Raw genomic sequence first — 18,078 nt, 5'->3', positions numbered from 1 at the left:
GGCACCTTATTTTTAAACTGTGAAAATAATATATTTATTAATATTATGACCAACATTATAATTGTAATTCCTTTAATAAATTTATTTTTAATATAATTCTTAGAAGCAAAGCTTCTCTATAAAACTCTTACATAGGTCAGACTCTCTGTACTCAAAAGGATATAAGATTTTTAAGGCTGCACTATCACATATATTTTTTTTTATGTATTTACGACTTTATTTTAAATTGTAGCGAACCTTTTTCTGTTGGTGAGGTGTGTCGGATTCGAGTCTCGGCCACACTGCGTGACAGTATAGACTTTAAAACTGGTATGTGACAACTGACAATTGTTAGATTAGTGTGGAATGCCTTAGCCCGTAAACAGATGTAACTTATTACCGTAAAAAGTTAGTACTTGCAGACATATGTCGTGCAATCAAAGGAATGGTTGTCTGTTGGAAATTAATTTTTCTAATATCCTTGGGTGATGGAGCAAAACGTTCAAATGAACAATGCACTAAGGTCCTTCAGCTGTATGGTGTCAAAGGAAATATGTAATTTAGAAGTAACTACATATTAATAGGTAAATACATACTTTTCTATCTATCTAGTTGTGGATTTTTGTGTCCTTGTTTTTTTATAATAAAACTATTTATGTTTCCATATTTTATTGCAAACCGTACAAAACTGTAAAAAAGTGACAAATTATACAAAAATCAATATACATGAAAAATACTTATTACATAGTTTAATACACTGAACGTTTTTGTTTGCAAAAATTCTTTACAAGCCACTTTTTTCATTCTTTAGGGAATAAAGGGATAAAACAATGGCCGATAATAAATATACATACCAAATGATGACACACAAAATTACCCCTTGAGCAGAGACAATGAATGGTTGATGAACCAACCACTAAAATTCAATAAAAGCCCCCAAAGTTGTTAAACCAATGAATAAAACGTTACTATAAAACTTTGGGGACTAGTGTAATAAAATAACCCCTCCCTTCCAGGCTAATTTTAGTCCGTGAGGAAGGTTTGAAGACTTGTGATGAAAATCTTCATGTCATTCTTAACATCCACCAAACTTGGGCGTCTCTGAAAATTTAAAGAAATTAAAATACAATTGAAACTTATTACAAGTTACAAGTGTATAAAGTTTAATTAAACCACATTTAGAAAATCTCACAAAAAGACAAGCTAAGAAACATACAAGTTCCATAATTTGGACATACAATCAATAGTTGTCAAATAAAGGCAGCTACAATTTATAATTTAGTTACAGGCAACTAATTTATCCTATAAAAAATCTGCCCTATAGCCGCAACAGAAGGTATGTCAAAAATCTGTTACCGAGCCGTTTTTTAAACAATCCGCAGCCGTTTATTTTTAAGTGTACAGATGTAAAAACCAAGCTTATAGTAGTTAAACAGCTTTGCACTAAACATATGGACTAGAAAAACCTACTTTGTCCTCTTTTTTCATCTTTTCATCCTTCTGATAGTTTTTGAGAATCAACATAACTCTTCTCTGGAATAGTTCTAGCTCCGTGGTACCCTGGCCCCAATTCAGCAGGGCTGTGTTGGTCTTCGTTACCATGTCTGTCTCAAAATTGAATACCTAAACAATTTTAGTTTATTGGGTTATTACCCTAAAGATTGCCTAGTACAGATACCTTTTGACTTGGACTAAGTAGTTAAATGGATTATACATGTATACTACATTATAAATTTATTACCTTAGCCATCCCTTCTTCCATTTCAAAATCACTGATCTTGTGAGCAATATCTGTTAGCATCTGAATATCATCCAGCTGGTAGATAATCTTTGCCATGCGGGTTAGGTAACTGAATCTATAAAAAGATCAGAAATTTCAAATAGTAAGACAGCAGAGGCGACATGGTGATGGGTTCAAATCAAGATACTCTAGATGTAAATCCTGCTAAAATAGATGCATAATTTAAATTAGAAAATGATATAATTTTAGACGAAAATTGTGCATTCAAAATCGTTATTTGTTTACAAACGAATGGATTTGTACTCCCTAGTTTTAAAGTTTTTGTGCTGCTTAATAAGTCAACAAACCTTGTTCTGAGGTCTCTCATGATAAACTTTTCATAAGTGCCGAGCATCAACCTCAGCTCCAGGTCAGAATAGTCAGAACCACTCTCAGTCTCCAGAATCTTGACATGGAAGAGGAGGGCACACGCCAGGAAGGTCTGGAAGGCGTGCGATTTCAGCTTCTCTGAGATTTTCATTTCTTCCTGCGTTCGGTAATTATTTACTCTAATGTTTAAAAAAAAGGATGACAACATCCATAAAAGCGAAGCTCTGAAACGGTATGACAGACGAATATTATTTTTTGTAGAGTGTCAGAACGGAATCAACATGTTTAAAATGAACGTACGGACAATGACATTCTGGTAACGATTATAGAGTTGCTAGGCATTCTAAATCGTACAGACGGACGTACCGACCCTAATTATAGAAAAACTTCGCTTTTAATAAAATACTTTTTAAAACCTGTAACGTCAGAGTACAATTTTTTATTCATTATTAGATAAAAAGCTTGGACATTTTAAACCAATAATTCAAAATTAAATAAAGTACATTTTTGAGTATTTATAAAACTTTGTACCATTAAAATTTACAGTTCAATGTTTTCAATCCTACCCTGAAAAGTTATAAATTTAGAAAATTGAGTAAAATGTTTGAAAATTTAAGATAATCCTTCCTGCATCATATATAGGAGGGCCTCTATCCTGTCAGAGGTGGTTGTTGGCAGGTCAAAGTTCTGTAGGCTGAATTTTACCATGATGGAGTATGGCAAAGACGTACTCTAAATGTAATAAAAATTGAAGTATTGAATATTTCTTCATTGATGTTTTTTCTCCATCAATTCATTAATACAAACAAAGAATTAAACAGATCTTTTCATTTAAAAAATCTCATACAGGGGATTTGTGTAAGGCAAAGCTTAAAATCAGAATAAACAATTTTTATTTCCATATCTTAAAATATACTATATTGTAAGCCATAGTATAATCCTATTCAAAAACAAGCAAAAAGATATATTTTCTTTCTTACTTACCCCAGGTATTGTTGCATAGATCATGAACTCATCATCCACCTCTGGAATCTTTAGCTTCAACATTTCCTCAACTTGATTATGAATCCCTTGCAGAATCAGAATCTGTCTGGTGTTTTTACAGTCATCCACAGTATTCTGTATTTCACCAAACTCCAAATGTTTCCCCATTACCAATAATCTTGGCCTTGAAGGTACACTACGAATTCTATTGGCAAATTTACCAATCAATGCCAAAGTATCAAGTAGTCCATGTTCAACAATTAATAATGGTTTCTTGGGTATTTCACGAAGTTCAGTTCTTTTCATGAATCGCATAACATCAAGTTCAATGCCATTTTTGCGCAGTTCAGATTCAACAAATGTTGCCACACTACCAAGAATTGGTTGGCCACTCTGGAAGTTGCCCTTGATTGTGACAAGAAAGTTGATTAGTCTTCTTGAGAACAAAGGTTTTCTTTGCTTTGTTGTTTCAGCAATTTCTTCAACAAATTCCTCATCATCTTCAAACTTGAGTATAAAATTGTTGAGAACTCTGTAAGCTTCCTCTTTTTCCTCCTCGGAATCTCTATCATGGACAACTTTTACAACAAAGAATAGTAAGAATGTAAGCCTATGTGTTACATGCAAAGCCATGGTTACAATTTGACATAGATTTCTTAGTGTTTCCTTTAGACAATATTGAACCTTTGCTTCTAATCTCATTCCAGAATCCTTTTTGTCTCTCCAAATTTTCATCATCGTACTTGTCAATGTTTCTGTTGGTATATAATAAATTGGATCAATTTCCTTTAGCTTTTCAATGAGTCTAAAAAGCTGAGCTAAAGGATTTGTCAAAGGATGATATTGTCTGATCTTTTTTGCCATTTCCATGGAAGCATCTTCAGCTTCACGCTGAGCATTGATAGCTTTTACAACTCTTGCTTTAGCATCTGTTATGTTACTTATCAAGTCTTCATCATCAAGAAGAGCACCTTGTGCATTGTACAATAGGCGCAAAATAATATCCTTTTCTTTCTCAAATTCATCCTTTCTTTGGTATTGATTGGCATGAATCTGAACCCTCATTTCTTCCATTGCTGGATTATCTTCTTTGACTAGAAGTTTTAAGATTGTGCTGTTGTACAATTCAACACTCATTTTGAAGTTGACAACTTTTAGGAACTCTTGAAGTTGCTTTCTGTCTTGTACACTTTCCGATCTTAGATAGAGTTTGAAGTTAGGATGTACAGTTACCTCTTGATCACCAACCATTACTTTGAGCTCTTTCTTTTTCTCAGGAATACCAATGAGACCAACAAATACCTTTAGCTTTTCATATATTTCATACTGAATTAGATTTTCAATGTCTGAAGGATAATCTTTGCTAAAATTATCAATCAAGAAAATATGACCTTTGTTGAGAGATATCTTTAGTTTTCTGATTAGTGCAGGATCATGTAATTCAATCTCAACAATGTTTGAGCTTTCAGCTTGATGAATCCAGGTACGTGCAAGATTATCTGGATCATCAAATAGAATCCACTTCTTGCTTTTCTGTACAATTAGACAATTTTCTTGGTAGAAGTTAAATGGAGGAAGTGTGTCAGCTCTAAGATATTCAATTTTCAACACAGGTTCAAATATTTCAAGTATACTTCTATCACTGACTGAAATTCTAAACTTTTCACACACTTCTCTCCAAGCTTTCACAGCATTTTCTCTTTCTTTAAACTCAAACTGGCCACCATAGGCAATAAGCATTCCACCAAGAATACAATCACCGCCTAAGCATTCCAGTCTATTGTCCAGATAATTCAGCTGACTCCTCCATTTTTTCAGCTCTTCCTCCAAAGAATAAGCCAGCTGTTCAGCTCTTTCCAGGTTTGATTGTAAGTCTGAAATATGCTTCTCAAGAGCAGTCTTTCGTTTCTGCTTTTCATTTAGTGATTGCTGAATGTTGGTTATTGTTGTTTCAATATGAGTTACTCTGTCAGTTTCTTTTCTCAAAGAAGTCATAGCTTCAGCCAGCTCTGATTCTGCTTGTAACAACTTGATTCTTTTTGGTTCAATTGTTTTGAATACCTTAGCATAATAATCAATTGCTCTTACCCAAAGACAAAGAGAACAGCAAGCTCTGCTAACCTTTCCAACCTCATCTGGTACAAATTTAGGACTTTCAATATATCTTCTGATTCTTTTCAATGTAGCATCAGAAACATTGTCCTTATCAAACTCAATTAACATTTGCATAAATGTTGGCTCTGAGATAAGATTCTTAGCAGTTGGCCAATCAGGTTTAACTCCAAGAAGTATACAAACAGCTTCTAATACATTTAGGACAAGTTCAGGAACTTGCTTGAGACCTCTAAGCTCAGCTATTTCTCCCTTGTCAAGTGAGTTGATTGCTTGAATTGAGGCATCAAGATGTGGTAAAGCTTGTTCAAGACTCTGATGAGTATCTGCAGCTAGTTCTTGAGTTATTTCAGATCTTGCTCTAGCCTTAGCTTCTTTCTTCCTAAAAGACTGGCTAGCTTTCTCAAGGTTTTGTCTTTCTTGTGTCAATCGTTTACCAAGTTGTTCAGATTCTAAGGTTAACTTCTTGATCTCAGGTTCCTTAGCAGTAATGTCATCATTTAGTTTATCAATGTGTGTTTGAGCTTTTACAGCTTGCTCAATTCCTATTTGAAGATTCTTTCTGCTTTTCAGCAAATACTCATACATGTCATCATACATTTCAGGCAGCAGTGCAACAAACTCAAGATATTGTGAAGAAGTGGTTGCCTCATATGTCTCTCTACAAAATTGGTGCAAACTTGAACAACACTTTGCAATATTGTCAACATTTAGTGACTTCTTTGAAGAGAGCTCTTCTAACCTGTCAAGGGCAATTTCAGTCATAGTTGTATCAGACCATGGAGTAATATAAATTGACACACAATTTCTCATAATGAAAGGATAATTGTTCACCATTTTATCAATCATATCAATGTCTTCAAGACAAAATACAAAATTAAGATTGTGATTTACCTTCTCTGTCAGAGAATTATCCATTTCTTCATATTTGCTTTTGCTAAACAGAGACATAAATGGATCTTCATGATCAGCATACAAAAGATCTTTCCTTTCATAATCATCAATAAGATTCCAGCTAAAACCATAAGCTCTAATATCAGATATTGTTGCTAATACTTCATGATCTTCAACCAATTCAGGTCCAACAACAATAATCATGTCAGCTTCATCCCTACTGGCATCAAGCAAAGCTCCTCTAAACACTTCTCTCCAATCTGATTCTTCTCCATCCATTGTAATCAGCTCCAAACCCATGAACAGAGTTGCAAATCTTGCCATGGACCGTTTACCAACACCTGCTTCACCAATGATAATTATATCTAAGTCTGTATCAAGTGCTCTCAAAAGATTGATAAAATATTGCTTATACTCTAATGAAAACACAATTTTTTCATCATAACTTGAAAGATTTAACTTTCCTCTGATTTTAGGATAAGCTTCTCTGAGGATCTCCTCTAGTTGATCATGCTCAACAAACTGTAATTCTTTTTCATCCTCTTGATCCTCAGCATCAGATAGTTCTTCCTCATCAATTTTAAACATAAGAACGTATTGATTATCAAACTCTTCAAGAACATCAGGAGTAATGCTAAACAACATATCAAAGTACCTTTCATGAATGTCTAGATAAGCTCTTTTTAAATGTTGATGAGCTAAACAATCATGAAATTCTGCTGTCATCTCAAGGTGTATTAGTTGTAGGAGAACATTTAAAGTTTTTACAACCTTCTTATTTCCCTTTAAAACACCTTTTAAGCATCTCATTACATTATGTCTTGTAAACAAACTTGAAACTTTCTTGGCATCTTTGTAGATTGAAACCATTAATTTAGCAAGTTTTGGAGGTAGATCTTCATCTTCCATTTCCAGCTCTTCAGTAAGAAACTCTTCTAACTGCTCAGCAAAAAGTTCTTCTAGCTCTTCAAAGTTTTCTTCAAGTGTAACAACAGCAGCTTTGGATACCAATGCTTGTAATATTACTGGTGATTCTTGTCCAATCTTAGTTGATGACTCAATGCAAACAGTTACATCTGACATTGTAATCCAACGCTTTTGGAAAGTCAAATAAATACTTCTGTTCTCACACAATGATCTTGCAAGCTCTAACTGATGAACATTGTTAAAATCCAAATTATACAACACTAGAAGGATTTTAAATGGCTGAATTCTTCTTTTCATTGCTCCCATTATAAGTTCTTCAACTTCACTTGCTGTAGTAGAGGCAGTCATATAAAACTCAACAATATCTTTGAATATAATTTTAGAATTCTTTTCAGCAACCCTCTGAAGCAATTCTGATTTACCAGTTCCAGATGGACCTGTAAGAATAAAATGTCTGTTGTGTAGAATGTTTTTCAATATCAAGTAAGCAGCGATCTCTTGACTCTCAACAGAAGTAAAGTTATCCTCATAAGAGAAAAACTGTTCATCCACCTCACAATCCTTAATCTTGTTCCATGGTGTAATAGATCCATCTGTGTTCAGTTTGCCATTGATAAAGTCCCATTCTACCTGAATATTAAAGTAACCAGATGATTCAACCTCATCTCTGACAAGATCAATAAATTTTCTTCTGTCTTGCTGAACTAAATACCCTGAAAATGCCCAACACAGTGAGTACAGGTAAGCTCTTATTACAGTGCATTCATCATCTGTATTCTGTTGGTTTTCAAGAAGACCTGTAAAAAATTTCAACAATGATACTGTTGCAGCAATAAATCTTGGTGCAAGAATACTTGGAAATGTCTTCTGTAGAATATTCAATGATTTGCAGAATATAACATGAAACTTTTGAAGATATCCTTCAATTATATCTCTGACCTCATCTTCTTTTCTTAGTAGTGTTAGATCAGCAAGCCAAGATTGAAATAGTTTGACAGTAATTTCAAGTTTCTTATTTGGAATTGAAATCAGAGCAGCTTGGTCAACAATGTTTTGGGGTAGATCATTCTTTATGTCTGTAATTTCAAACATGAAATTGAGATTATTAGGCAATGTTGCATATTCTCCATTTTCAAGCAACATATAGGGAGAGTCTGTAGTTATTGTCTCTAAACAACTCCTAAACTCATTATCCAAAGTTCCACAGAAATGAATTGTTCCACCATTTTCACCAATGTCAGTAAGAAAAGATCCTATAATTTTTGATACACTGTAATTATTTGATCCCTCAACTAGATATTTTGCTCCATAGGATAATGGATAGATTCGGATAAACTTCTTTCCTTGACTTTCCTTATGGCTAAGAACTTTGTTGATAGCAAATGATTTGCCAACTCCCTGTTCTTCGCCTTTTACTGCTATAAACTTTGATGTCTTATAGGCATTATAAATCTGAAGATTAGCAGTCATCAACATATCAGTCTCATTCTTCTCATCAAAGCTTTCTTGGTCAAATGAAGGAATCTTTAGATTATCAACACAAGCTTTACAGATGCTGTAGATTATGGAATAATTGTCATCTTCTTCAAAATCTGAATATTTGAGAAAGTTTTCAACAATTGGCAGAGCCTCAATACTGTCAGTAGTTTGAATTGATTTGATCATTCTATCAAAGACGCCGTGTAACCTGTGTTCTCTACATCCTATAATTTTCTTTATGACCGTAAAATTGTACATTTATTTTAAAATATTGCGTAAATTAAAACATTTAATAAATGCAGTGTTGGATATTTCTTTGATAAAAAAAACGATTCTAACATTTTCAAGTCAAAATATAAAGAACCTTTTAGACAATACGTTTCCTTTGCTGATATTAATTAAAGTATATAATTTTACACTTAAATTTAAAAAGCATTCATTTAAACAGGACTTATGTAAGAGGAAAAATAGTTTTACTAAGATAATTCATCAAATAGAAGTTCAAGTTTTGTAAGGGTACAAAAGATATTACACCTAAAAAAAACTGTTTTACCCCAATTTTTTGCCACTAAATTTTCTAAAGAAAATGATAATAATAATTTTATTTGGCTAGAAAATGTAATTATCTATTATCCTGTTTTTTTTTATTCCGTGCAATGTATGTATCCAATTGAAATGCCATAAATTTCCTGTGACAACACCATACAAAGTCTCCAACAAATCCAAGCTAGCAGAACCATTCTGCAACAAAATCTGTTTCATCTTATTCCTGTCATCCGGGACCTCAAAGTTGACCGGCCTGGCGAAGAACTTGAGATTGTCCATGATACACTTGTTGCTCATGATCATCTGACAGGTGGGAAACTGTTTGATCTCCTTGTTGTTGTACTGGAACGTCTTGCTGCCATACTGACGCGCGTTACGCAGACGTTGCATGATTTGGAAAATTTTTGTCAGTTCATCACCTGTTTTTAGAATGACATAAATTTATTTTCTTTTGAGAGTTAATTTTTAATACATCATATAAATCTAAATTAAACTTTATGACAAATTTCTAACAAATACGATGAATATTGAATACCTATCCTTATATAAAAGTAACAAGATATCTATGTGTAAGTGTGTGTGTGTTTCTGTCTGTCTTTGCTAAAGGATCTCGTTAACCACTAAACCAATATGGTTCTCCTTTATAATGCAGCTTCTCATAAGTTCTTAGAAGGTTTTGTAACTATTTTGGCTGAGTGTACAATCAACCTTATAATCATTTATTTAAAGTTATATCATTCTTTCCTTCAACCGAATCTAGATTCTTGAGATTAATCCAAGAACCACTCATACTGGAACCCACCAAATGTTGCTGAACTTTCAGTGACATATTTGGATTATCACACAAAATTGTCTTCATGTTTGTGCCAAATATATTTGACAGTTTATTGAGTGTATGCATGTCAGAGGCATCAATGATAAGATCATTCTTGAGGGCCATTTTAAATGCCAGTGATGGGTCACCGCCAATGCCAATGGGTTGAAAAATTGGCTTCATACCGACATACTCATAGCCATAGTTGAAAATGTCGTTGTCAATTTGAACACGGATTTCAGCTGACTCTTTATCCCAGACATACCTAAAATATATTTTTTTTTGTAAACAAAGAACTGGATAAAAAGTAGCAAGGTAATCTATTCATTGCAGAACTTGACTTGATAAACAATGAACGCAACATCCATAACTAGCAAAGGCCCAAAAACTAATGGTTAAAATACGAATAAAGTGATTTTAAGAGCAGGTCTTCACATTTGTTTTTTATATGTTTTAATATTTCTATTTTTGTAGCGTGACTCACAGACTGACGGACCAAGTAAAATACAAATTTATTGCTCATCTGTTCAAGGATACTTCACAGAAACATTTTAGTCGCCTATCGCTTATAGCAGCCAAGCATATCACATTTCTTTCTTAGACTGACTCATGACCAATCAGGATTAAAGTGTTGCTTCACTACTTGAAAGTAGCATTGTCAGTTCGAACAAATTACCTGATAATTTCCTCCTGTCTGTCTTCCTCCCAATCATCCAGGTATTCCATCCAGTACATCAGATGCTGGATCTTACAGATGGCCCGGGTTCGATCCAACCCTGTGAAAATTGTATAATATATCAATCAAAACTTCATAATATAATAAATTAAATTATCTTTGCTCAATAAATAAAATCTTATCTGATATAAAAATGTATGTACAAAATATTCAAGTAATTGTCCTTGTTAAGAAAATTATTTTTAGAAAATAAAAGTAGCAGTTCCTACAATGACCGATAAAGTGATGTTCTTCCCCAATGATGAAACACAATATTACGCCTTCTGTAGATTAAATTAGTGATTGAAACGCTTGGACACTCACCTGCATGAACCAAACAATCGAAATTCAATAAAAGTATCTTAAGTTGTTACATTAACAAATAAGACAAGTGTAATAAACAGCCCTATGTACCCTCCCTTCCTGGACCCTATTGGCTTGACCTATATAGTTTACTTACCCGAAAGTGTATCCATACGTCCATTTAGATTGAAAAGTTTGTTTGTAAGTCTCTTCTTCATATTGTGTATATCCATAATAACCTTTATGCAGGGATAAAATGATAAGTTAATATTCATAATATTGTGTTTCATTAATATTCAGCTAAAAAAAAGACGATACAGAGCTGAATAGCATGTTTAATTTGTTTCCCAATAATAATACTTTCAAAAGTTGAGTATCTAAACATGTGAATTGTTGGTATGATTTATTCATTGCCAATTGTCATATCTCTGTATTCCAGGGAGTTTTCTGATCTTAGACAATTCTAATGTGCTTAATGAGGATTAAACGATTGTCAGAGAAAAGTATGAAGAATTAATAAGCATTAATTAGCATTAAAATCTAAATCTGACTAGTTAAAAAATAAACATTAATTTGTATTGCAAATTCAATTTTTAAAAAAATTTTGTCTTTAACATTTACTTATCACTTTATGCCTGCCTGAGTTACTCCTTTGTCCTTCAACTGTGCCAATTCTTCACACCACATATAATGAGCTATGACCGTTGTCACCTGAAATATTTATTTAATGCATCGTATTATACACAGCTTTCCCACGAGGGGCAGAAGAGCTGGTCTCATAAAACGAGAAATAATTTTTATTTTAATATTCGTGAAAAATTGTCTGAAATATGAATTTTCAGTGGTTTCGAAGCCATACTGAAAAAAATATTCAAATTATGAGTATTGATATAAATATAGAAAGTCTGATGATTAACTCCTTAGTTGGGCCAGTAGGAACGCGGTGTTGGTATTATTGGTTAAAAACGTTTTTTTTTTAAAGAAAGGGCAGTAATAATTTTTCATTTCATTCTCATATGACATCAGTTATGCATAGTTAAACTTAGGATAAAGCTTTTCTATTTCAAAAAATTCATTGCTTGTATGATTGAATTGGATCATATGTCTGTAAATATAGCAAAAATGGGTTTGACGTATTACTGTGTCTAATTAACCATCTAAAGCAATACGTCTACTTAACTTATTGTTTAGCTAGATTAATTCAATAATAATATATAACTAAACTTTCAAAGGGAAATTCAATATAATGTTACTTGTATACATAACTGAAAAATTATTTTTTTTTTAAATATGAAATTACATCTTACTTGATATGGGTATTTATGATCGTCCAAGACATCCTCAAAGTTTCTGTGCTTCAGCTTAGATCTCACTTTCAGTTCTCTGAAAAGAGGGATTGGATTGTACGTGAAATATATTTTTTAGCTTGCTTCCTCATCCGATTAATTTAAGGTTAAGAACTGGTTTGATATTAATTAAATAAATTGAAAAAAAGGGGATTATTTTTTCCTATGCTTAACCCTTGCGGGAGACCATTAATCTGCGTGGCCTATACCTACCTTTAATTAAAGAAATACACAAACAAAAGAAAAATTAACCCCCGACCTACCCTTGTTTAAAATTTATTTAAAAATAAGTGGTAGGGGGTTATCAGAGCCGCATAAATCAATCTGTGTGAAAGCGCCATTAAAGCTCACCTACAAAGCAGACTCAGAGTACACTTCATAAAATGTTCCAAGAATTTGATCCACTCATCTATCTGGCCTCTAGCCTTGAAGGTACGGTGGAATTTTACAACCTCACCTTCTACTGATGTAAAGCCTAAATTTGGAATTAGTATAAGATTGAGTAGGTATGTTGTCTGTAAAAATCTCAAGAACGTCGAAAAAAAGGTTTTTATTAAATCTTTTCAATGTTGAGGGTGAAAAGTTGATAAAAAAAGAATGGCATTAATGAATTAATAATCCATTTATAAATCCTTTAGAAATGAATAAAATCTAAAGACATTGTTTCTATCTAAATATTAACAATAGCCAAGGACAAGAAAAAGTGAGTCTGGCAAACAATTGCAAGAGAAAATTTTCCTACAGCCCTCTTCCCTTGTTTCTCCCCTTTATATCCACTTCCCTTTAGTTAAATAAAAAATAGTTTTTTGACAACAAAATATTTAATATTTGGCAATTTTAAATGGAATTGATTTGCTAAATCACAGCCCCTGAAAATAGCAAACATATGATTTGACAAAATAAAAGGGTATAGTCCTTTCCACGACATCCCTCCATAAGGAGCGATTCTTCGTATTTTTCACAGTAGCTTTTCTCCTATTTCTAGCCCCTGCGGGGGGCTCTAACCCTGCGGGGCCAATTACCTAACCCTGTGGGGCAATCACCTAACACAATATAACCTAACCTAACCTAAAATAACCTATAAAAAGCCATTTTAAAAATACAAAGAATCGCTCCTTATGGAGGGATGTCGTGGAAAGGACTATACCCAAATAAAATAAAGTGTTAAGTTAATAGTCTTAGATCCACGTGATTATTAACAAGGAGAATATGCACAAGAAATATGATGCAAATTAAGTAATTGGTAAATATTTTAGGATTTTAACTTATACCTGAAAGTAAAGGATTATATCTTCTAACAACCTTATACGGGTCCTCTATTTGCTCGTCAGCCAATACAAGCTCATGAATGTTCTTAAACATTTTCCTAACATACGGCTCTGTCTTCTTTATATCATATTGGGCTTCCCTGTACAGCGAAATCATTTCCTTGTCACTGATAAAATATAATCTTGGACACATGGATCTTTTTGGGTTTAGCAGATTTTCCATTTGCTTGGAAAAATCCACGAACTGATCATCCAAATCGTCCAATGTTTGTGAGACATCGGCGTCAGTGAGAGCTTTGATGATGTCAGCTTCTTCGGTGACTTTGACAAGGATACGTTTAAATTCATCGCTGATTTTCTTGTAGGTGTCAAATAGTTCGGGCTGGTGCCATTTTATGTCGTTGGTTGTTGCTACAGGTTCCAGTTCCAGCCAAAAACCTAAAAAAAATATTTAATAAATTTCACAACATAATTTGGCAGAAGAAACAAAAAGCATTTTTCTTGATTAATTACAAGGTACCAAAGGCAAATTTTACACAGAGTAAGGTAAATATAATGACTTGACGCAATTTTTTAAGACTTATTACAAATGGCATCATACCTTATTTCAGGCTACAAAAATTAAAATTATTTTAAAATTAAGAAGTTATTATTACTTGGATCTTACACCAGATTAACAAGTACTCTAATAAAGTGAAACTCGTAGATGGTAAAAATATTGTTCCTCCCCACAATCCCCTCCCCTCCTACTAGATGAACGAACTGACCAATAAGTGATGTACATGCTAACAACCTAAATTGACGATATTTTTCCCCTGTCACAATATCTATCCACGTATATTCTACATCCATTTTTGAAGTACATAAAAATAACCAACATTGTTTAATTCAACATCTTTTGGTTTATGGGCTTTATAGATTTTTAAAAACTCAAGGAATCCAATTACCTTGAATGATGTCTAATCTTTCCAGGGAAGTTTCCATCATATCAATCTTTTCACTCCAGTCCATGATGCTTGGTCGTAGTGTCGCACAATGGATTGAGTTTCCAATCACCTAAATTATGTTTTTGTATAAAAAAAACACTGTGCCTAAATATCAAACAAGATAAAACATTGCTCATTGGAACTTTGACACAACAAAGACAGGTTTTCTTAAAACAGGGACATTTTCGTCCAAAAGTAATAAAGCTGTTTAAAAATTATAATCAAATCATATAAATATTCAAACATTAAGAGCAATAGTAAAAGAACAAAACAACAGAAAATAAAAAAATCTAACAAAATAGTAAAAAGGAGGAAAAAGACCGTATAAAGGGGTGAAAAAAAAAATATAAATTGGCATGAAAGTTAATATAAGTTATATATGAGAGTTTAATAAGTGGATTAGAGTTTAGAGTGAAAAAAAACAGAATTATATGATAAAATCTAGCATTGCAGAAGGATGGATAGAAAGACATATAGAGTAGCTTTGCAACTAAAAAATGTTACCTTTATAATTTCAATGCTATCCTCAATCATAATCCAAATAGGAGAAAAAGAAGAGATAACATTGCATTCCATCACATTCATTGTCTCAAGAGAACATTGCTTCCATTTATTTTCCAGATGTACCAACAAATCTTCCAATTTACCCTCAGCTTTTGCTTTCTCAAACACTTTTTTGATCTCAACTTCTTTTTCAAAGACTCCTCGGTCGGTTATGAATTGAAGATTTACGCCAGCTGATATATCAACACCGACTATTGATTCTATTTTCTTCCAGTGTCGATCTTTCAGCATAGGACTGCGTAGGTAGTCAATGCAGGTGATCTTACTGCTGAACGCCATAACCTTGCTGTCAAGCAGGGTTAATACCTCGTTGGGTTCATCAGTAGCTTTGAGTTCGTCAAGAGTGTTGGTGAATTTTTTTACTGTGCTTCTACATTCTTCAACAGATAATGTGTTAAAATCAACCGTTAGCGCATTTTGAGACCAAGAATCCCATTTCTCTAAAGATTCCCACAGTAAATTAAGATGATAAAGATTAAACTCCGCCGTGTCAATCTCAAGAAATTCACTTTCTGGAAACCCAAACCTTTTTTCATATTCAGTAAATGTATTGGCCTTTTCTTTGACTTTTTCAATGGATTTCTGAACCTTTTCCAGTGTTTGCATGATTTCTTCATACACAGAATCAGGGTCGAGAAGTGTGGGACTGTCCAGCTCTTGGGTGATTATATTCATGGAGTTTTGCAGCAGGCTGATCTCTTTGGCCATTTCTTCCTGGAATTTCTCCAGGAGAGAGGATTTGTTGCCCTTCTTGGTTTCAGTTGAGGAACATAATCCATCTAAATAAAAATAAACATTCAATAGTTTATAGTTGACAAGCTTAGACACTGCTGGTTTCTATTAAGATTTGATAAAAGTACCAAAAGTTTTTTCAGACAGCAAATAAAAGAATATGTTTACCTAACTGTGTTTTGATCGTAGCAAGCATGGCAGAATCTTCAGCGGTTAATTGTATAGAATATTCACTCATCAGGGCAAACAGATTATCAATAAATGCAACTCTTTCCCTAAAATAAAAAAATATGATTTTTTGTTCTTGTGTTTGACTTATCTCTGTATCTCTCGCGATAGATAGAGTTAAATGTAATTCTTTCCTCATTATTCTAATAAGACTTTCCAAGCTCTAAAAAGGCCTAGCTAGCACCGAAATACATCCCCCATGCTAAGCTGTACCCAACATAACCTAACCTAACCTGACCCTATAGTAAAAACAAAGACACGAAAGACTCCCAAATCTACCACCCTCCACACATTTTTAAATTTAATTTCATAAAAAGAGGGGGTGGGGTAGAGTTTAAAAGGAAACCTTTTGTGCAAAACTATTCATTTTAGAATTTGTGCTATACATTTTAATGGTGGTTTGACATGATTATATGAAATAATATCCTTTAAGAAATATTCCTATAAAATCTGTAAACATAAAATCAATCAATAATCTTTAAGTAAGGGGGAAAACTATTGATAAAACAAAGATAAACTTTATATTTCAAAAACAAAATAAAGATATTTACAACATGCCATATTAAAAATATTTTAAGCAGGGGGAATTTTAGGGATACAGAAATGGGAAAATGATAAAGTATTGGTTAATATGTTCCTCCATGGTTTAGGCGATAACATCGGATAAAGTCATACTGGGAGGGGGGTATTGGTATATTAGCCAGTTATGTGAGAATCTCTCATAATATTCACGTTTTTTTATATCCATATTTCCATGGAAAAAAACTTAATAGATCAATAAAAAGTATCATGATTTAAGAAATGACGCACTTTAACATCAAGAACAGTTATTTACATGTGTAATGGAGGATTCATTTTTAAGGTTATTACTTTATTATCTTGATTTCATGATATACAAAACATATTTTCCCGTCTGGGGAAATGTTTAATAAATCAATAATGTATATCATGATTTTATATGATGACGCATGTTAAAAACAGGAACAATTATGGTTCTAAGTAGTGAAACAATTGCATATTGTACATCAATAACATCATTTGTCTTAAAAGTTCTGAATTACATAACTACGTTACATAATTGGTCAAATCCTATAAAGCTTACTATTCTAGTCTTTAGGAGTAGGTTTTCCTAAGTCTTTTATACACCTATAAAAGGACTGGAAATCGCTAACATTAAAAAACATATAGATTAAAAATATATTGAAGCTAAAAATACCTCGTTTCTGCTATTTTAGTTTCCATAGTGTCCAAAAGTTCCAGGTTGATGACAAAATCATGAGAAGTTTTAGGCTCAAAATCCAATTGTGTTTTGTTTTTCAATATTTCCTAAAAATGTATTCATTTTATATAGCTAAATATATATAAAAAGATAAATAAATCAACCCCTGTGAAATATTATTTATCCTTGTCAAATTAAGATTTAAGTCTGGTTAAAGAATTTAAATATGTGTATTGTGTAAATGGATTTACCTTTAGAACAGTTTCCATATTCTTCTTGGTGATTCTTGGTAGAATATGGTACAGCTTCTCAATGCAACTAAATTTCATTTCATTATTTATTTGAATTATAAATTCAAAGAATTAACACATATTTTTTGGATAAAATTATTGGGTGCTTTCTTTAAAGTACATATCGAAAACATCCCACTCCCTCCAATTTTGTAAAAAATGGAGGGAGTGCCTAATCTTTATCCTTCAATGACCTAACCATGCAACTTGCAAGTCTACTCTGTAACACCAATATAACCTAACCTAAACTAAGTTACCCCCCCCCCCCCCGCTTTATTATTTTAATTTGTTTTCAAAATAAGGGGAAATTAGCTGCTCGCTAGGTACGAATAGCTGGTAATAACAACACTCCTACCTTGTTATAGTTGGAAGAGACCTTCTTTTGAGAAGAGCAAAGTTTAGTTTAAAAACACCAACAGCTACTGTATCTGTTATACTCTAAATTTCATATAATTTGTATTCAGGTTAAATGTTCAAATTAAACTTGTAATTTATAATTCAGAACTATTGTAAAAAAAGAAAAGAACATTATTATTGGACTTTTTCTGTAAAATGTGGTAATGCAAGTTTACAAGTGCTAGA

The 18,078-nt window shown here is 32.8% G+C and overlaps 2 protein-coding genes across 2 annotated transcripts; both read right to left on the bottom strand.

Annotated features, from left to right (window-relative positions):
- Positions 1 to 809: 809 nt before the first annotated feature.
- On the bottom strand, positions 810 to 8,705 carry LOC145319666 (dynein axonemal heavy chain 6-like). The gene is made up of 6 exons (XM_080161951.1): positions 3,074 to 8,705; positions 2,721 to 2,821; positions 2,068 to 2,250; positions 1,721 to 1,835; positions 1,450 to 1,602; positions 810 to 1,080 (listed from the first exon to the last, which is right to left on the bottom strand). The coding sequence occupies exons 1-6, from the start codon at positions 8,669 to 8,671 to the stop codon at positions 1,003 to 1,005; spliced, it is 6,228 nt and encodes a 2,075-aa protein (XP_080018077.1). The 5' UTR covers positions 8,672 to 8,705; the 3' UTR covers positions 810 to 1,002.
- A 1,041-nt stretch (positions 8,706 to 9,746) lies between these two features.
- On the bottom strand, positions 9,747 to 17,941 carry LOC145327565 (dynein axonemal heavy chain 6-like). Its single transcript, XM_080171108.1, has 13 exons — positions 17,852 to 17,941; positions 17,458 to 17,524; positions 17,204 to 17,313; positions 15,928 to 16,034; positions 14,968 to 15,806; positions 14,425 to 14,533; positions 13,481 to 13,915; positions 12,561 to 12,684; positions 12,171 to 12,246; positions 11,503 to 11,574; positions 11,021 to 11,102; positions 10,522 to 10,621; positions 9,747 to 10,110 (listed from the first exon to the last, which is right to left on the bottom strand). Exons 2-13 carry the CDS (start codon positions 17,473 to 17,475, stop codon positions 9,747 to 9,749), a joined length of 2,436 nt encoding a protein of 811 aa, XP_080027234.1. The 5' UTR covers positions 17,476 to 17,524; positions 17,852 to 17,941.
- Between the last annotated feature and the right edge of the window lie 137 nt (positions 17,942 to 18,078).

The sequence above is a fragment of the Acartia tonsa genome, chromosome 1, assembly GCF_053477335.1.
Source record: "Acartia tonsa isolate MP-2025a chromosome 1, ASM5347733v1, whole genome shotgun sequence".
Classification (NCBI taxonomy): Eukaryota; Metazoa; Arthropoda; class Copepoda; order Calanoida; family Acartiidae; genus Acartia; species Acartia tonsa.
The sequence above is the reverse complement of the archived record's forward strand: the minus strand, read 5'-3'. Positions and strand labels throughout refer to the sequence as shown.